The following is a 16030-nucleotide window of genomic DNA, read 5'->3' as shown; positions in this document are numbered from 1 at the left end:
AAAGAAAGATACACATATATGAAAGAGAATCACCACTCAGGCTTCCATAGGAAAATATTCCTCTAAGAATTTAAAATTGGAAGGCTGGTAAGATAGCTCAGTGAAATAAGCACCTGCTTGTGCAGTTGCAGGGACCAGTGTTCGATCCCCTGGCACCACCTGCCACACTGGCCCAGTCCCCCAGGCATGGTGGCACACACTTGTAATCTCAGCGCTAGGGAGGCTGAAAAAAGGAGAATCACTATGAATCCAACCTGTTTAGGGAGATCCTGTGCCAAATGCATAAAGAAAAAAAGAATTTAGCATTGGAATTTTAACAGGACAGATTAACAAATAATTTTTGTAGTTACATTACAGTATTGCAAGTGACTCAATGCATTATCTTTTTTAATTTTTACTTTTTTGAAAGCTCCTTTACTTGCCAAACACAAGAATGAAGCACAGGGCCGGAAGAGACGGCGGCAGGGATATTTGGGTCCCTTGCTGCTTGAATGTGCTTTGCTCTAAGCCTGGAGCATCCCTTCTCCCTGTCCGTCCAGCCAAGGGCCAGTTTTAACTGGGTCGTGAAAGGAAGGCAGCACAGCTGAAATGCACACGCGTGCCCGCGTGGTCACTGCAGGATTGCCTGAGGTTGCCCAGACCAGCTGATGATTCACAGTGGCGCACACTGAAGCGACAAGCAGAAGCACATGACTTCTACTTTGTCCTCCAACTAGGTCCAGGTCCAGCTCTTTCTTTGGTTTGAAAAGGCTGCCATATAGGATCCAGGGAGCGCCCTCGCATGCCCTCGCTCTATGCCATGTATACTGTGGGAAAACAAAGAGACGAAGAGCGCGAGGCCCCTGGCGCCTGCAGGGGAGGAGCTGGCACTTGGCGCGTGATTCTTCAGGAAGGCGGAGCAGGACCTGGGACCTGAGGTGCCTGCTGGCCTTGTTTATTAGCTCTGGAGCCAGCTGACTTTAAAAGGCACTGTAATAAGTAGCACAGAAGTGCCACCTTTAACTTCATTGTTTTCCATCTTCAAAAAGTAACCCAGAGATTACTTTTTTAATCAAAATTAAAATGCATTACTGCCAATAGCTGCGAAGACAGTGGCCCCAAGCTCACCCATGATTCCGCAGGTCTAGGCAGCCAGAGCCCAGTTGTCATCCCGCAGAGGGGGGCTCGTGCCCGCCAGAGAGTCATGCAGGTTCTGTTCAGAGTTCTAACAGGAGCCCATGGGGAAGTAGATGCGCCCGAGCTGACACGGACTGGATGCACTCTCGCCTGTGTGTGTCGCTGCCCTCGTGCCCCGGGGGTGATTTCATGGGTGCATTTCCTTTCCTTCTCTTGCTGTATTTACCTGTCTTCTCCGAGTCAGGATTGGGCAGCCGTCACCAGCCAGCCTGGGTGCTTGCCCTGCTGTCGGGTTGCTAGGCAAAGCGCACACACTCACACAGAGGCACACCGCCAGCCACAGGCAGCAGAGGTCTCATTATCTTGAGGCTCTGCACCCCAGTCTTGAGCTTTCCAGGCCGGGCCTTGGCCTGGATCCTGCTTGCTGGCTTCTCTTTGTGGCCAGAAGCCCCTTCACCAACTGCAGAGGAAACTGGCGCTGAGCGACGAGACCACCAGGCCTCCCTGAGAAACTAGGCTCAACGAATTCACCAGGGCGCGTGGGGCAGCTGCAGTGGTGTCAGCGGGCCCTTTAGCTGCCAGGAAAAACCCGAAGGCTAGAAAATTCTCTCTCTCTCTCTCTCTCCTACTTGCCTGGATGAGACACATAGAGCCCATGTTACAAGAAAACAGGTTCTCTCTGCCAGTTAGTATGGTGAATGTGCTTCTTTTGGTTCACAGTCCTCTTAACATCTTAGATGAAGAAACTGAAAGAGAAGTTAGAAAAGGAAGCGCAGTTCTTGGTGAGGAGTCGGAGGTCTCGAGATGCTCAGCACTGACTCTCTCTGTTGTGGCTGTGTGTCTGATAGGAGTGGGGCCAGAAACTTGATTTGAGAACCCACCATTTATGGATACAACTAAGGAAACGAACAGTGCTAGAATTTTTAAAAAATTAATATTTGAATTGGATTTCCTTTGCATTTTAATCTAGTTGAAGTATCACAACAGCTCTATTACCTAGAGATCAGGAAAAGGTTATTGAAAGTCTTGGTTTTAGTTCATTGGAGAGCTCTCTTGCTCACAGAGCCCTGAAGCTTTCAGCATTGTGGGTCCACAGTGAAGCTTTTGGTCATGGGAAGCATGTAGGCATCGGGACGGCCCGCGAATGCCTTCTGCTCTGACTTTAGAAGCTGCACTTTAGAAGCTTGAGATGGTGCCATCTCGGGGAGAGCTGTGGCCACCCACAGGGCCCTGGCTCGCAGCTCGGCTCCTCTAAACTTCACCAGCTACCCTTGGGCTGAACTTCTTGTTTTATGATTTTTGTATGGATACCCGTAAGGAAATTAACTAATCGCAGTTTTCTTTTTGTCCTTTTGCACCTCTGTCTGCCACTTCCTGTCTCTCCCTGTCTCTCTCCTGTCAGTCACCCTGGCTTGGCTCCGATTCATGTCCTCTGTTACCCCCATCAGCCCCTTCCGACCCCACCTCCCCCCCAGAGCTCCGCAGGAGGTGTAAGGAGAAGGAGCACAAAGCAGCAGGCTGCGAGGCAGAGCCCGTGCCCGACGAGCCTACAGTGGATGCCCAGGGCCAGGCGAGGGCGCGCTCGGGCCACCCCGATGCGCTGTTTCGCTGCAGGCAGCTGGCCGGCAAGGGTGCCACCCTGTTCTCCTTCTCCTTGCAGTTCCCGGGGTGCTTCCCGTCACTGCTTGATGACGACGGGTACCTCTCCTTCCCCAACCTGTCCGAGACCAACCTCCTGCCCCAGAGCCTGCAGCATTACCTCCCGATCCGCTCACCCTCCCTTGTGCCCTGCTTCCTCTTCATCTTCTTCTTCCTGCTCTCTGCCTCCTTCTCAGTGCCATCCGCCCTCACGCTCTCCTTCCCTCTGGCTCTGTGCCTCTGCTACCTGGAGCCTAAGGCGGCCTCCTTGAGCGCCTCCCTAGACAATGACCCGAGTGACAGTTCAGAGGAAGAGGTGTGTACCTCGGCATAGAACACTCTCCCCTGCGTGTTCCGTGCTGCAGTCCGAGCAGTGTTAGCCGCTGCTGCCATAGTGGTCCTCCTTTCAGAACCTCATTTATGTTCGTGCCAACGTGCTTAGGTTGTGTGTGGCGGGGAGCCCGACCCAGGCCCGGGGTTAGGCACAACAAACACCCTGTGGACCTCGCCGCAGGAGGCCAACCCCAGTCCTCCACCACCCCACGGAGCTCTTTGTGAGCTGACAGCCGCCCCCGAGCTCAACCTCACAGGCTCCATAGCTCTGGAAGGTCAGGCTGAGGACAGGCTCTGCCCAGTGATGGTCTTATAGCATGTGGTGAGATGCGAGGAGGGCCCGAGCACGCGCGCGCGTGAGCCAGAGGGTGCGTGTGTACGTCCTGGTCACCGGCCCAGATGGCCCAGATGGCAAGTGTGTCTCCTCTCTAGAGACTCTGAATGTCTGACAGCAGTCTCTGAAAGTTGGGGTCAGATGTCCACAGCCATTTAAACATGTACGTGCCATATGTCACAGGTAGGGTGGCCACAGGACCCGAAGGAGACAAAGGCAGTACAGTGGTGCCCACATACGACCAGGGAAAGGTCCACGTAAGGTTTGCCTACTTTGTGCACACAGACTGCAGACCCATCAGTGCTTGCTGACGTGTCAGACGACAGTGACACTGCAGTTCCAGCAGGAGCCAAAATACACCACATTTTGGCAGTGTGGTAATGGGGAAGTTGGCAGGACATCTGGTCCTCGGCCAGGGTGCGCATCAGAGGGCAGGAACCCAGGATCGCAGGCTGCCTGCTCCTGCCTCGCCCCAGCAGCCGGGTGAGCTGAGCTCACACTGCCTCACCTCTGATCGTCCCACTTCAGCACCAGCCGCAGCCCTGGGCGCAGTGCAGGGCTCCTTTCCTCTGGATTTCAAACAGAGCATGGGGAAAAGAGCAGCAACTGCCCCGGAGGTGCTGCCCCCTCCCCGCGCACCTTCCCCCGGGCACCCCCACATCTCCTGTTCCCATGTGCAAGCATTTTGGAGGCAGGGAGGGGCCAAGTACTCTAGGATTGAAAAAATATCAGAAAGTCAGGACAGCACTAAGAAAAAGTCTGTTCGCACCCACACTCAGCTCAGAAGGGACGATTTAAGCTGTGAGTGCAGAACACAAAGGCATTCAGGGGCCTGCATTCGTGCTATTGGGACCATTTCTGTGCCACAAAAGGGGGCAGGTGCCTGTTCCATGTGTGTTTTGAATGAAAGTCTAGGCCTGTAGTGGCGACCCGTTTAGAGACGCAGTGCCTACAGTGCAGCCCAAAGCCCACTTACTTGACACAAAATGGCTGCGACTGCCCCTGTGTGCGCTGCTGTCTGATGCTCAGCTGCTAGGCGAGGCCAGGCGACTTGGCTCACGTGCAGACCGAGGGCCCTGCGTGCTGCTGTGACACACACCTGAGGTCCACCGCCACTGGCCCAGGCTGTTCCGTTGTAGTGCAGCGTTGTTAGGAATGCTTTTCCGAGTTCTGGGATTACATGTGACTGTTAACTCAAACAGATACATACACACACACAGATAATCTTTATACCTATGTAATATTTTGCCAACTAATTTAAGCCTTCGACTAGAGTGCCACTGTTTCTCCCCATGACAGGGCTGCTCATGATGGTAGACCTGAACGGGGTAGAGCTCGGAGCCCAGCATCAGCCACACAGACTGCTTGTAATAATACGCAGCAGATGTCCAACCTGCGGGTCTGCTGTTCCTTTGGGAGGGGGCTTCCCTTCCAGCTAACAGAAAGCCAGAACTCCAAGGGCTCACCTCAGCTCTGAGCAGCCAGGCCCTCCTGCCGCCAGCCACACAGATCTTGTGCCTAATCCAGGGTGTGCCTCCCGTTGTTCTGGGTGCATGAGCGTCAACGTCCACCTCAGGCATGTCTGCATTACCTCCGCAAAACAAATCACAGCAGCTCTCATTGTGTGCTAGTGGAGGCGAACAGGAGCTCCGGCCCTGCCTGTGCTGGTCCCTGCGCACTGGGAGCCCAGGCCCGCAGCCCACGGCCGTGGCCTTGCCCAGCAGCCCCAGCTCCTCTGACACCGGATGTGGTTGTTGGCTGGCTGCTTACCGCCGACTCCTGATCCTGCAGGTTCAGGGCTGTGCTTATCGTTCAGCCCAAGCTCAACAAAACTCATATCTAGGTCATTCCGTGTTTTTTAAAAAACTGCCATTGGCTTACATGGCTGGTTTTATTCCCGAAGCCTCCAGCATTTTGGCAGCTAAAGTGGGTGACTCTATAATAGACAGTTCATCTCTGTCACTTTCATTTTGCAAAATCACTAATGATGGTAAATTATTAAATGATGGCAAATTTGTTATGTGTTCTAGTGGCTCAATCAGTCCTACGCTTTCTTCAGAGTGAGATCCCGGTGCAGAGAGGCTGAATCATTTCAAGCAGTAACTGGGCCATCTTTGTTTCCTTTTATGCTTTCAGAACAGCCAAATGAGGAGCAGAGCACCGAATCATTTACAGGGAAACACAAAGTTAGCTCACCAATAGCTTAGAATGTAATCACATGTGGATTTCAGTGTGATTTTTTAATAATATGAGAAAAGAAGACCAGTTCAATCTGGATAAAAAGAATAATGGATTAAAATGATATGAACATCATATTATGGGATAGCTTGTGGCAGGCTATTGCTTTGCAGTTTGGGTAATCATAGTGCATTATATAAATAACAGTTGCTATACAAAGCTGCTTTATTCAGCTTTTATTACTTCACCTATTGATTATTCATCAGACATTACACTTGCTGACTGATGTTAAATAGGAAATTCAGGCAGTCTAGAGAAGATTTGTTTTTGAGACAAGGGTCTCTTTTCCAAGATCACCTTAAACTCATGGCCCTCCTGCCTGAACCGCCCCAGTCACTTGGATATCCGGTGCATGTCACCATGCCAGCTTTGAGGGAGTTTGGATACAGCCAAAGTTTTTGAGTATGGCTAGGACAATTATATAGTCTTGATTAGGTAGATATGTAAGTATGAACAGATTCAGGTAATTATAAGCAACGTTTAGCTTTATATACATCAGGCCTTCTATAAAACATTTAGTATCCATTACCTAAGAGAGTTAAGGCTGTGGTAGTCCCCATTTACCAAAAAAGGACACAGATTTTAGTATCGAATGTGCCCAGCATGTCGTGGGCTCAGTGGGCAAGCACACGTTGGTCTGACATCAGACCCATCCCTCTTATCTACACCTAAACTCCAGAGCCAAGATGTTGGAAAGCTACTGAGATGAATTTTCAGTGTTAATAAGGGTTATGATTGACAAAGGAAGACCGTACCCTTCGAGAACCTTGGGTGTCGCTGATAGAACCAGTGAGGGCACTAAGCAGGGTCAGGCTGTGCCAGGGCTTCTCCCCCTACCCCATGCCATAAAGGCAGTGCCAGGCGGCAGAGTTGCGCTCGCACCAGGGCAGTGACAGCCACACAGGGAGCCAAACAGCCACTCCCTGACCCATTGTTCACTGAGGTGGTTGTCACAAAGACATGATTTTAAGAGACAGACAGACAGCTATAGAGCTTTCAGTTCCTATTTTTGTTTCCAAAATATTAATCATGAAGTTGGCAGTGGTGGCACACGGATGTAACCCTAACACTCGGGGAGGCTGAGGCAGGAAGATGCAAGTTTGAGCGCAGCCTGAGCAGTTTAATGACTTAGTGAAAACCTGTCTCAAAATTTAAAAAATAAAAAAGGCCTTGGGACACAGCTTAGTGCTAAGGCCATGGGTTCAATCCCCAATACTGAAAAAAAATACATATATATATATATATATATATATATATATATATAATATATTTCACAAATCTGCAATCAAGGGAATCATACTCTAATTGGTTAACATTATAAAGGGAAAGTCAGCTAACACTTAAGGCCCTTAGATTATATTTCAGTGTCAGAGTCCACAGTCTTACTCAAGAGGAGAGATTTTTTAACCACAAACCCCTTTGAAAGAGGTGTTTTTTAAATCATGAAATTGCTCTTCTGCTTCTCCCCTGAACTCCAGGCTGCCGAGTGCTGTGCTTTGTTTTATTGTCTCAGTAGATGTCATCCCCACCCCGCCGTGTCTTCTCCACTACCACTGCTCCTCTCGAGCCGCACCTTGGCATCCGTGCACTGCAAGGCGCGCGTACACACTCTGACCACCCTCTGCACCCCGGAGGGGGGCAAGGTAAACAGTGCTCAGTCTTCAAAGCTGCTGCCGGCCGCGCTCCTTGAAAGCGGATTAGGCCTTTCCCACACGTACAGCGCACGTCTGTGAGTCGCTGGCATGTGCTTTTCGTCCTTCACAGGTAATGCAGACAGCCTGGTGGTCAGAAATGGATGCACATTAGCCCAGTGATGTAAATGAGGGGCTGAAAGTCCAGTGACTGTTACGGTAGCCTTTCATGGAAATTTGTATTCTCTTTTACCTTTCAAATGTGACTAGAATGAAACCCACGGACCAACCTCAATTTCACATGTGTTAGGCTTTACTAGACGAGCTTTCTCGGTGTCAGGCCAGGGTGGACGAGGTGTGACAGAGTGGCGTCCAGGCAGCCCAGGGTGGCCCATGCAGTCAGTCCCTCCCTGCAGCCCTGGAGGCCTGGCGCCCTCTGGAGCTCCTGGGAGGGGCTCCATGGCCCACACCAGCTCTGGCTCTTCCCTTGCTTGGCTGGAACGTGTGTCCCTGAGGGAGGTTGTGTGCTGCAGGTCCCACAGGCAAAGAATGAATGTTTCATACATGCAGAACCTATCTGACCACATGGGTTTCTTTTCTGTCCCTGCCTTCCTCCTGGACCCTGACCACTTGTGTGGTGCACAGACGGACAGTGAGCGCACAGATACCGCGGCTGACGGCGAGACCACCGCCACTGAGGTGGGTATGGCTGAGCCCAGCTCCTAGTGGCCTGGGCACAGGGCCTCACAGGCAGCCCTATACCTGAGTGATGCACATGGACCCTGCCATGGGGACAGCCCTGAATTTCCCAGCAGGCATTCAATGTGTGTGCACAGCCTGGACCTTGGTCCCCAAGCTCTGGCTTGTGACAGACTCTCCAGAAAGGCTCCCGCCCTGCAAGTCTCATTGAGAAGGGTTGGACAGGGCTTGAGAATGTCTCTTTCTTTCTTTCTTTCTTTCTTTCTTTCTTTCTTTCTTTCTTTCTTTCTTTCTTTCTTTGTGGCTGGCTTAGCCTGCCTTGGGGGCAGGGCTGGCATGGCATTTGGTGCTGGGGATTGAGCCACGGTCCCTGCAGTTGCCTAAACTTGCCTAAGCAGATACGTTAGATTGCTAAGCTATCTCACTAGCCCAGAGAATGTTCATTTCTAACAAGCTTTCTAGTGGTCCTGACTCTGATCATCTGGGAGGCTACATTCTGGGAACTACAGACTGATGCTACTGTTCAAGGAAAGATCATGCTGCTCATGGGAAGGCTGTTTATATATAAAACCTCGATGGAGCGAGGGTGTCCCTTTAGTTAGCTTATTGGCAAGATGGTCCCAAATGGCCAAATAATACTTGCCAAAAGAGTAACTTTCTTAACCTATTTCATAGCCTTTATCCATTGCCTAACTCAGTCATAAATGAATTCTCTAAGAAAATTCACAGGGCCAGCCAGATAGCTCAGCACACTAAAGTGCCTAGGCAGGCTCAGCGACTGGGGTTCAGTCCCTGGTGTGCCGTGCTGACCCCGCCCCTGGGGCACGCTGAAACAGGACGGAGTCTGAGCGTGGTGGTGCACACCTCTAATTCCAGTGCTTGGGAGACTGAAAACAGAAGGATCACTACGAGTCCGATCTGTGTAGTGAGACCCTGTAGACCCTGTACTAAATACATTTTTTTAAAAAATCCACAGACTGCTGTTCATAGCTTACTGAAAAAGTATAAGCACATTGAACAAGAGAGATACTGTGCTGCACTTCTGTTTTATTCATTCTTTAAGAAACTCTAAATGTATATCTTATGTTTAAAATCTATCAGTATCTAACTAAAATTTCTGTAAAAATGAATCTTAGGCATAGTAATAGAGGCTGAGATGTCTGTTTCCCACCGTGACGGTCAAATTTAGTTTTTATTTTGTGGTAAACTCTAGATAGTACGCTATTTTTTTATCTTATCCAATCATAACCATATCTCCTAGTTGGATATTCAGGAGCTAAAACTTCTGTGTTATTATGCATCATTTCATTGAAAATTTTTTTTTATTTTAGGGAAGGGTCTACAGAGTGTTCAGGTTCTCACTACTAGATTGGATTTGTAGTGATCCGCCTGTTTACAGCCTCCCAAGAGCTGGGATTATAGGCATGTGCCATCACACCCAGTCTCAATTGCCATCTCAGCATGCCCTGGGGGTGGAGCCGGCACAGCAGGCCTGGGGATCGAACCCCCGGTCCCTGCGCCTGCTTGCAGGTGCTTTAATCCGTGGAGCTATTTGACTGGCCATTGAAAACGTTTTCAGAAAAAAAAAAAATGCGTCTTGAGCTGGGACATAGCACTGCGGTCAAAGCACCTGCCTGGCAAGCGCAAGGACCCGGATGCAATGCCCAGTTGCACATGCCGTGCTGGCCTCAGAACCGCAGGTGTGCTGAGTGTCATTGTCCCCACAGGCAGATGAGGAAGCTGAGACTGGGTAGACTGACATCACTGCAGGTCCCCACAGATTGCATAGGTTCTTAAACTTATAAGCATGTTTTTTTTTTTGTTTTTTTTTTTTTCTTTTTCTTTTTTCTTTTTTCTTTTGCGGTGCTGGGTGTCGAACTCAGGCCCCTGTGCTAGCCAGGCAGGCACTTACCCTACTAAGCTATTTCCCTGGCCCGAGGTTCTTAAACTTAGACAACTAAGGTTAATCATGTGGCTTTGGGAGGGTTTTGGGTTTTGCTTGTTTTGCGTGTGTGTGTGTGTGTGTGTGTGTGTGTGTGTGTGTGTATCTTTAAAACTCGAAAGCTGCCCTGTTCTCATGTTTTAAGAAAAGCCCGTTATGTGTGGTTGTAGACCACTGCTTTCTTTTTTTAATCTTCTTTACTAAACTACATCGGTCTTTTTCCCTCTGAAATTTGTTGAGTATATCAGTTCGAAAAGTGGGGTTCCAAAGAAATTTTAAAATGCGAGCACACCTGTGTTCAGTACTTTGAGGCTGGGGCCACTGGCTCACACCCCAGACTGTCCTAGCTGAGCCCACAGGACTTTTGTGGCAATTTATTCATTCGGAGGGCGCTGCCACTGCTGCGTAATGGCCGCGGTTCTCAGCAGCGGTCCAGAGCCACCGCGGGCACTCGGGAAGGTGGACTTGGCAAGCCCTCCGTGCCCCCTTCCCCAGCCTGCACCCATGACACACTGAGCAAGGGCCCTTACCCCGCCGGCCCAGTGAAGCTCCCTGACTCGCATGAGACCAGCTGGCGGTAGAGCCCAACGCTCTTCTAACTTAGCGTAAACTGCAAGCTAAGACTTTATCTCCCGCTCTTTCTTGATGCTGGCAGTCGGACCAGGAGGAAGATGCAGAGCCCAAGGCACAGGTAGACAATTATGAGTAGAGCAGAGCCCCACCCCAGTGCGTGGCGAGCCCTTGTCTGCGGTGTCAGCCCCTCGGCATGCTCTGTCCTGGCGCCGCGTCCAGTGTGGAGTGTAGGACGGCATTCGGTCCCCTGATGACGGTGGCCCTTACCTTTCCCTTTCTTCTCCACTTCTTTCAGAATAGTCTGATTAAGCGCATAAAGGGTGAAAATGTGTATGTCAAACATAGTAACCTTATGTTAGAGGTTGGTATTGGTGCTCACAGTGCATGCCGTGTGCCATGTTCCCTCGTGGCGCCCCCTGTACCTCCTGCTGGTGTAGTGCATGAGCCGCGCGCCCGCCTGTGCTGACGGGCGGCCTTGACGCTGCCTGTGGTCTCTCCTCTACATGTACGTCCCTTTCCTCTGTGTGTTGATTCCCATCCTCTCTGGGTGCTCGTGAACCACTCTTCTTACTGTTTGCCTTATAAAACCCTTTTGATTTGTATCCCTGTGTGAAACTAGACTTTTTTTCTCTCTCTCTTTTCCCTGGAAACAGCACATTTTCACCAGAGTGTTTGTGGTCGTGTCATGAGCCCTGAACAAAATTCTGTTTTCCTTTGATTACTAATGAGATAGACATTAAAAGGAAACAAGCAAAAGCCAAACAAATGCCAAAGCTGACTGCTGAATTCTTTATGTTCTCAACATAGGAGCTAGACAAAACTCAAGATGAACTAATGAAACATCAAACAAACATTAGTGAGCTGAAAAGAACGTTTTTAGAGACCTCCACAGAGACAGCCGTCACGAATGAGTGGGAGAAGAGGCTGTCTACGTCCCCGGTGCGACTGGCAGCCAGGCAGGAGGACGCGCCCATGATCGAACCCCTCCTGCCGGAAGAGGTCAGTGTGCGGCTCCCTCGGGCGGGCGCTGGGGCCTCTGCACTCATCTCTGTCGCCAGGGTTTGCACCTGGGAGGGGTGTGGCCAGCTTCGAGGGCAGCACTTCTGCCCTTGTCATCGTAGCTGATGAGAGGCCTCGGGCACCAGAGGAAGCTGCGGGGTGCAGTGCGGGGCGGCTGAGGAGGCAGGGGCCGGGGACACACGGGCAGACTCATGCTGAGAGCTGGTGCTGACCCTAAACCCCGGTGTGGCACGGGGACCCTGAGGGGCTAGCTCGGGGCTGTCACAGTCCTTACGGATACACTTTCCTCCACAGTGAGGAACACCCTGTGAGGTCATCTGCTGGGGGCCTGTCCCGAGCAGCCCTCATGGCACGTTTACGCTGATAGAGTGTGCTCAATTACACTCTTTATAGACGAAAACTAACGCCGTAGTAGAGCCAACAGATTGCACTGTTTCACAAGTAAAAAAGTGTTTTATTTGATTTTTACTTATATCTAGTTATTTCATTTGATTTTTTTTTTTAATGGAGAAGATAGGAGACCGAAATTTCTCTTTAGACAGAACTTTTTAGTATTGGAGAACTCGCCTTAGATAGTCAGCCAGGGGAGCATCCTGCCAGGGTGGTCACTGTGCAGGACCCCAACATACTGCAGCGCTAGCCGGGCAGTCAACCCCTAGCTATGGTCTCGCTTTGTCTTGCTTTCAAAAGAAGTTGTTTTCGAAAGTGCCTCTTTCAAGCGTTGCTTTAACCTCCTTCATACCAAGATCCTTCATTGGGAGGTGCTTGTCCAGGGAGCTGATACACACTGGAAAATTAAAACTCAGGCCTGTTAGGAGAGAAAAGCCTTGAGACAGTGGTCTTCATGCAGTACGGAGGTGCTGGGGTGAAAAGAAGGATCAAATTGCACCCATTGTTGGTCATTTTCTAAGCCTCCTTTGAAAGCTGCTTATCAGAAGTGGCCAAGATGCCCCGTCACTCCATTCATGGTGATTCCGGTCCAAGCGAGAGGAAGAGGCCCATATCCATTTGAACTACTTTGTGGAGGTTCTTTTGTGCAGAATAAATGAGAAGTACCATTCCCCACGCAGTCCTGTTCCGTTAGACACCAGCTCCATTCAGATTACTTGAGTTTCAAGAGACAAAAATTTCATGTTTTGTGTGATTTAAATATAATAATCCCTATATCACTAAAAGTAGTATTTATTGGTTGTGTCATCATAAATTCTACTGTAATTGCTTATGTCTGGTTCACACTATTTCTGTTATCTCTTTTAAAAACAATGTTCTATCTGTAAAAATGTCAGATACCTGATTAATGTACACATATGTGAAGTTAAGGGCACCTCAGGAAAACAAACAGAACCAAGTGTCTCGTCCCACACTGGTGCCTAAGGGACCAGCAGGGATCCCCCAGTCCCACTGGAGGATTTAGGTAACAGAGTGTGTAAGAGAGAGCACTAATAAACAGCAGGACTCTGGGAGTCGGAGACATTAGACTACTGGTTTTTATAACTTCTGATTCAGTCTTGACTCTTGGAGCATAATTGTGGAGGAACCCAAGGATGCTGATGATACAAGAGGCAATATTTTGCCTGTACAGGACTTTACCTTGACATGAACACCTTTTCTGTATTCCTGCATAGGCAGAAACAATAGCAGTCCTGTTGAAAGTCTTAACAACAAATGGGAAGGTTCTTCCAATGAAAACTACTGCCAACTTTTATATTAAGACAGTGGCCTCTGTTACACATTTTGTGAAAAGCATAAAAGATCATTTTATCCTCCTCCCTAAAGCATATTTAGGGGGAGACAATTTTTGAAGTAAGTTACTATACTGGTCAGTTTTTTCCTGGCTGGGACACAAAACCCAACTCCAGCACTTTAAAGGAGAGGTGGAGGGGCTGGGGAGATGGCTCAGTGGAATAAGTACTTGCCTAGCAAGCACAAGGGCCTGAGTTTAACCCCAAGTTCCAAAAAAAAAAAAAAAAACCCAAAAAACCCCAGCAGCCTAACCTTTCAAGGTCAGTGAAGACTCAGGACATAGGAGAACCTATACTATAACATCATGTAACTCAGTTGTGTCCCAATTTTTCTGATGAAGGAGATTATGGGGGCCACAGAGGAAAATGATCAATAATGTAGAGTGTGCCTAAGGAGAGTCACCTGGAGAGAAAACATTCTCTCAGGCTTTCACAGAGAGCAAATTGGTCAAGCAATGGCCGTGACTCATCCACATGGCTGACACTGACAAAGGATCTACAAACTGTGGTGCAGGGTTACAGGATAAATCCTGAGGGTACTTGACTGACCTTATCAGATACAAAAGTTACATTTCTTGTTATATAGGTCTTGCTTTATCTTGGTTTAACCATCCAGCAGAAAAGTATATAAACAAAGTATATAAAGTAAAGCCATATTAATATGCTAAGCTGTGAGAGGCTCAAGTCAACAACTTCTGCGGATAACCCACTACTATTGTGGACTGCTGGACTGTGTTGGATTGTTTTGCTGAATTCACACACCTATAGTATTTAGATACCAATGGAATACCCATCTTCTGACAGGACTAAACAAAAAAAAGGGATACAAAGGAAGGACCATTTTGTATTTGTATATACAGAATAATTAGGATTGATATACAGCTACTTTCACTGAATTCAATGAGAAGGAAGATTTGTACTAATAGTGTTTGGACAGGCTATCGTGTCTGTTTCTTGTACTATGGATAACCACTAAGAAGATAACAATACACAATGTATTAATTATTGAAACTGTCCTATTAATCAGTTTTAAAACTGTCTCATTGCTATTTGTTTTTCAATAAAATAAAAAATTTTTAAAAGTTTAAAAAAAATAAAGGAAAGGTGGGGCTGGTGAGATAGCTCAGTGCACTAAGTGCCTGCTTAGGCAAACACAGGAACCACGGTTCAATCCCAGGCACCAGGTGCCACACTGGCCCCACTCCCGGGCGCACTGAGTCAGCCACCAAGTCTGGACATGGTAGCACATGCCTGTAATCTCAGTGCTGGGAAGGCTGAAAACAAGAGGATCACTATGAGTCTGACCTGCATAGTGAGACCCAGTACCAGATACATTAAATAAATAAAGGAAAGAGAGGTGTATTTAGCTTGTGGTTAAGGAGAATCCTGTCCATCACGTGATGCTCAAGGCAGGAGCATCATGGCAGAAGGACATGGCCCAGTCAAGTGCTTTAGTCTGCAGGGGCTGGGAACAGTACCTGATAGAAGGGGCCAAGGCAGCCACCCTTCCGTGACCCCACACACATACCCAGATGTGTACCTCACTGATCCCTTTGTCTACAAGCCCATCAAGACCACAACTAAATTTGATGGTCACAGTTACTTTTACTTGATGTGGACCACTTTAAAGCCACAATCATGAGCCTTTTTTACAGAAACTCAGCTACTGGTCAGGGCCCTGCACTTGCCAGGAGGGTGCTTACACCACAGAGCTATTGCCGCAGCCTAGCTATTTCTAATGGAAATATCTAACTTAATGTTTTAAATTGCTATCTCAAATAAAGTCTGGTTTGTCAGAACCAGAGGAAATGTAAATTCAAAGACCCCAACCTTAACACCCCAAACTTAGTGGAGTTTGCTTTTTCTGGTAAGTCTTGGTGAATGACATTCTGAAAAAGAAAAATCTCATGATCCCTGATGTTCAATAGGAGCCTCTTTCTTCTTTGTTTCTTTTTTAATCCACAATGGTTGAATCCTAAGTAATTGCTATTTCTATAAAATACTTCCAGTTTAGGCACAGAAGAAAATTTGAGTTTTAGACGTAATGATGACTGTATTCTGAGAAGCCTGTGTGTTTACTACATAAAATGAGCATTTGGTTGCCAGTCATATCATGTTTCAGATCTGAGTGAATGCCCCAAAGCCCAAATAATATCCAGCCCTTATTAATACTGGGAAACAGACAAGATTTTACATAGGCATGGCCACCAACTGTATCAAGGGTAGAATACGGCCTGTGCGGGACGCAGGAGGTGTGTGTCAGTGACAGACATGTCCCCTAATGGCACAGCCCAGAGAGAAGGTTTATTAGTGTTTGCTTGATTCCTAAAAATTTGGAAGCTTCAATCAAAATGTGGCATCAACTCATACACGTGCAGTGTCATGCTGTCCGCTTTCCCAAGAGAGTGGCAGATTTGTAGGTGTGTTCATTATGAAGTTTGATGCCCATCATTCACAGATCCTGTATTTTCCATTTTACCGACTCCCCAAAATCTATTTGTAGCAACCCTTAATCAACCAGATTAAGGAACAGCTAGTTTTACGAGTTCTGTATGCCAACCTTGGACATCATTTCTTTAGTATAAGAGAGAGATGAACGTCTAAGAAACCGTAAGACAGTTAGTAGCCACTGTGTTGCCCCCTGGGGTTGCGCTGCCTGTATTGTGAACACTAATGAAATGCATCTTAGATATTCACATCTTCTTTATTTGTTCCTCGTCACTTCGATAGTAGCTGACCTTGCTGGGTGGGGAGGTTGGCCCCC

General features: G+C 48.4%; 1 protein-coding gene across 10 annotated transcripts in view; it reads left to right on the top strand.

The window, feature by feature from the left end:
- The window catches only part of Epb41l3 (erythrocyte membrane protein band 4.1 like 3), a 186649-nt gene that overhangs the window by 160092 nt on the left and 10527 nt on the right, over positions 1-16030 (top strand). For 9 of the 10 annotated variants that reach the window (XM_023720386.1, XM_023720387.1, XM_023720389.1 and 6 more), the window contains 2 exons: positions 7936-7989; positions 11312-11503. In XM_023720386.1, coding sequence (XP_023576154.1) covers positions 7936-7989; positions 11312-11503 — 246 coding nt within the window. The remainder of the gene's footprint in view (positions 1-7935; positions 7990-11311; positions 11504-16030) is intronic. The other variant, XM_023720388.1, reaches the window with a different exon arrangement.

The sequence above is a fragment of the Octodon degus genome, unplaced genomic scaffold (genome assembly GCF_000260255.1).
Source record: "Octodon degus isolate 3935 unplaced genomic scaffold, OctDeg1.0 scaffold00075, whole genome shotgun sequence".
Classification (NCBI taxonomy): domain Eukaryota; kingdom Metazoa; phylum Chordata; class Mammalia; order Rodentia; family Octodontidae; genus Octodon; species Octodon degus.
This window is presented reverse-complemented; position numbering and strand designations above follow the sequence as displayed.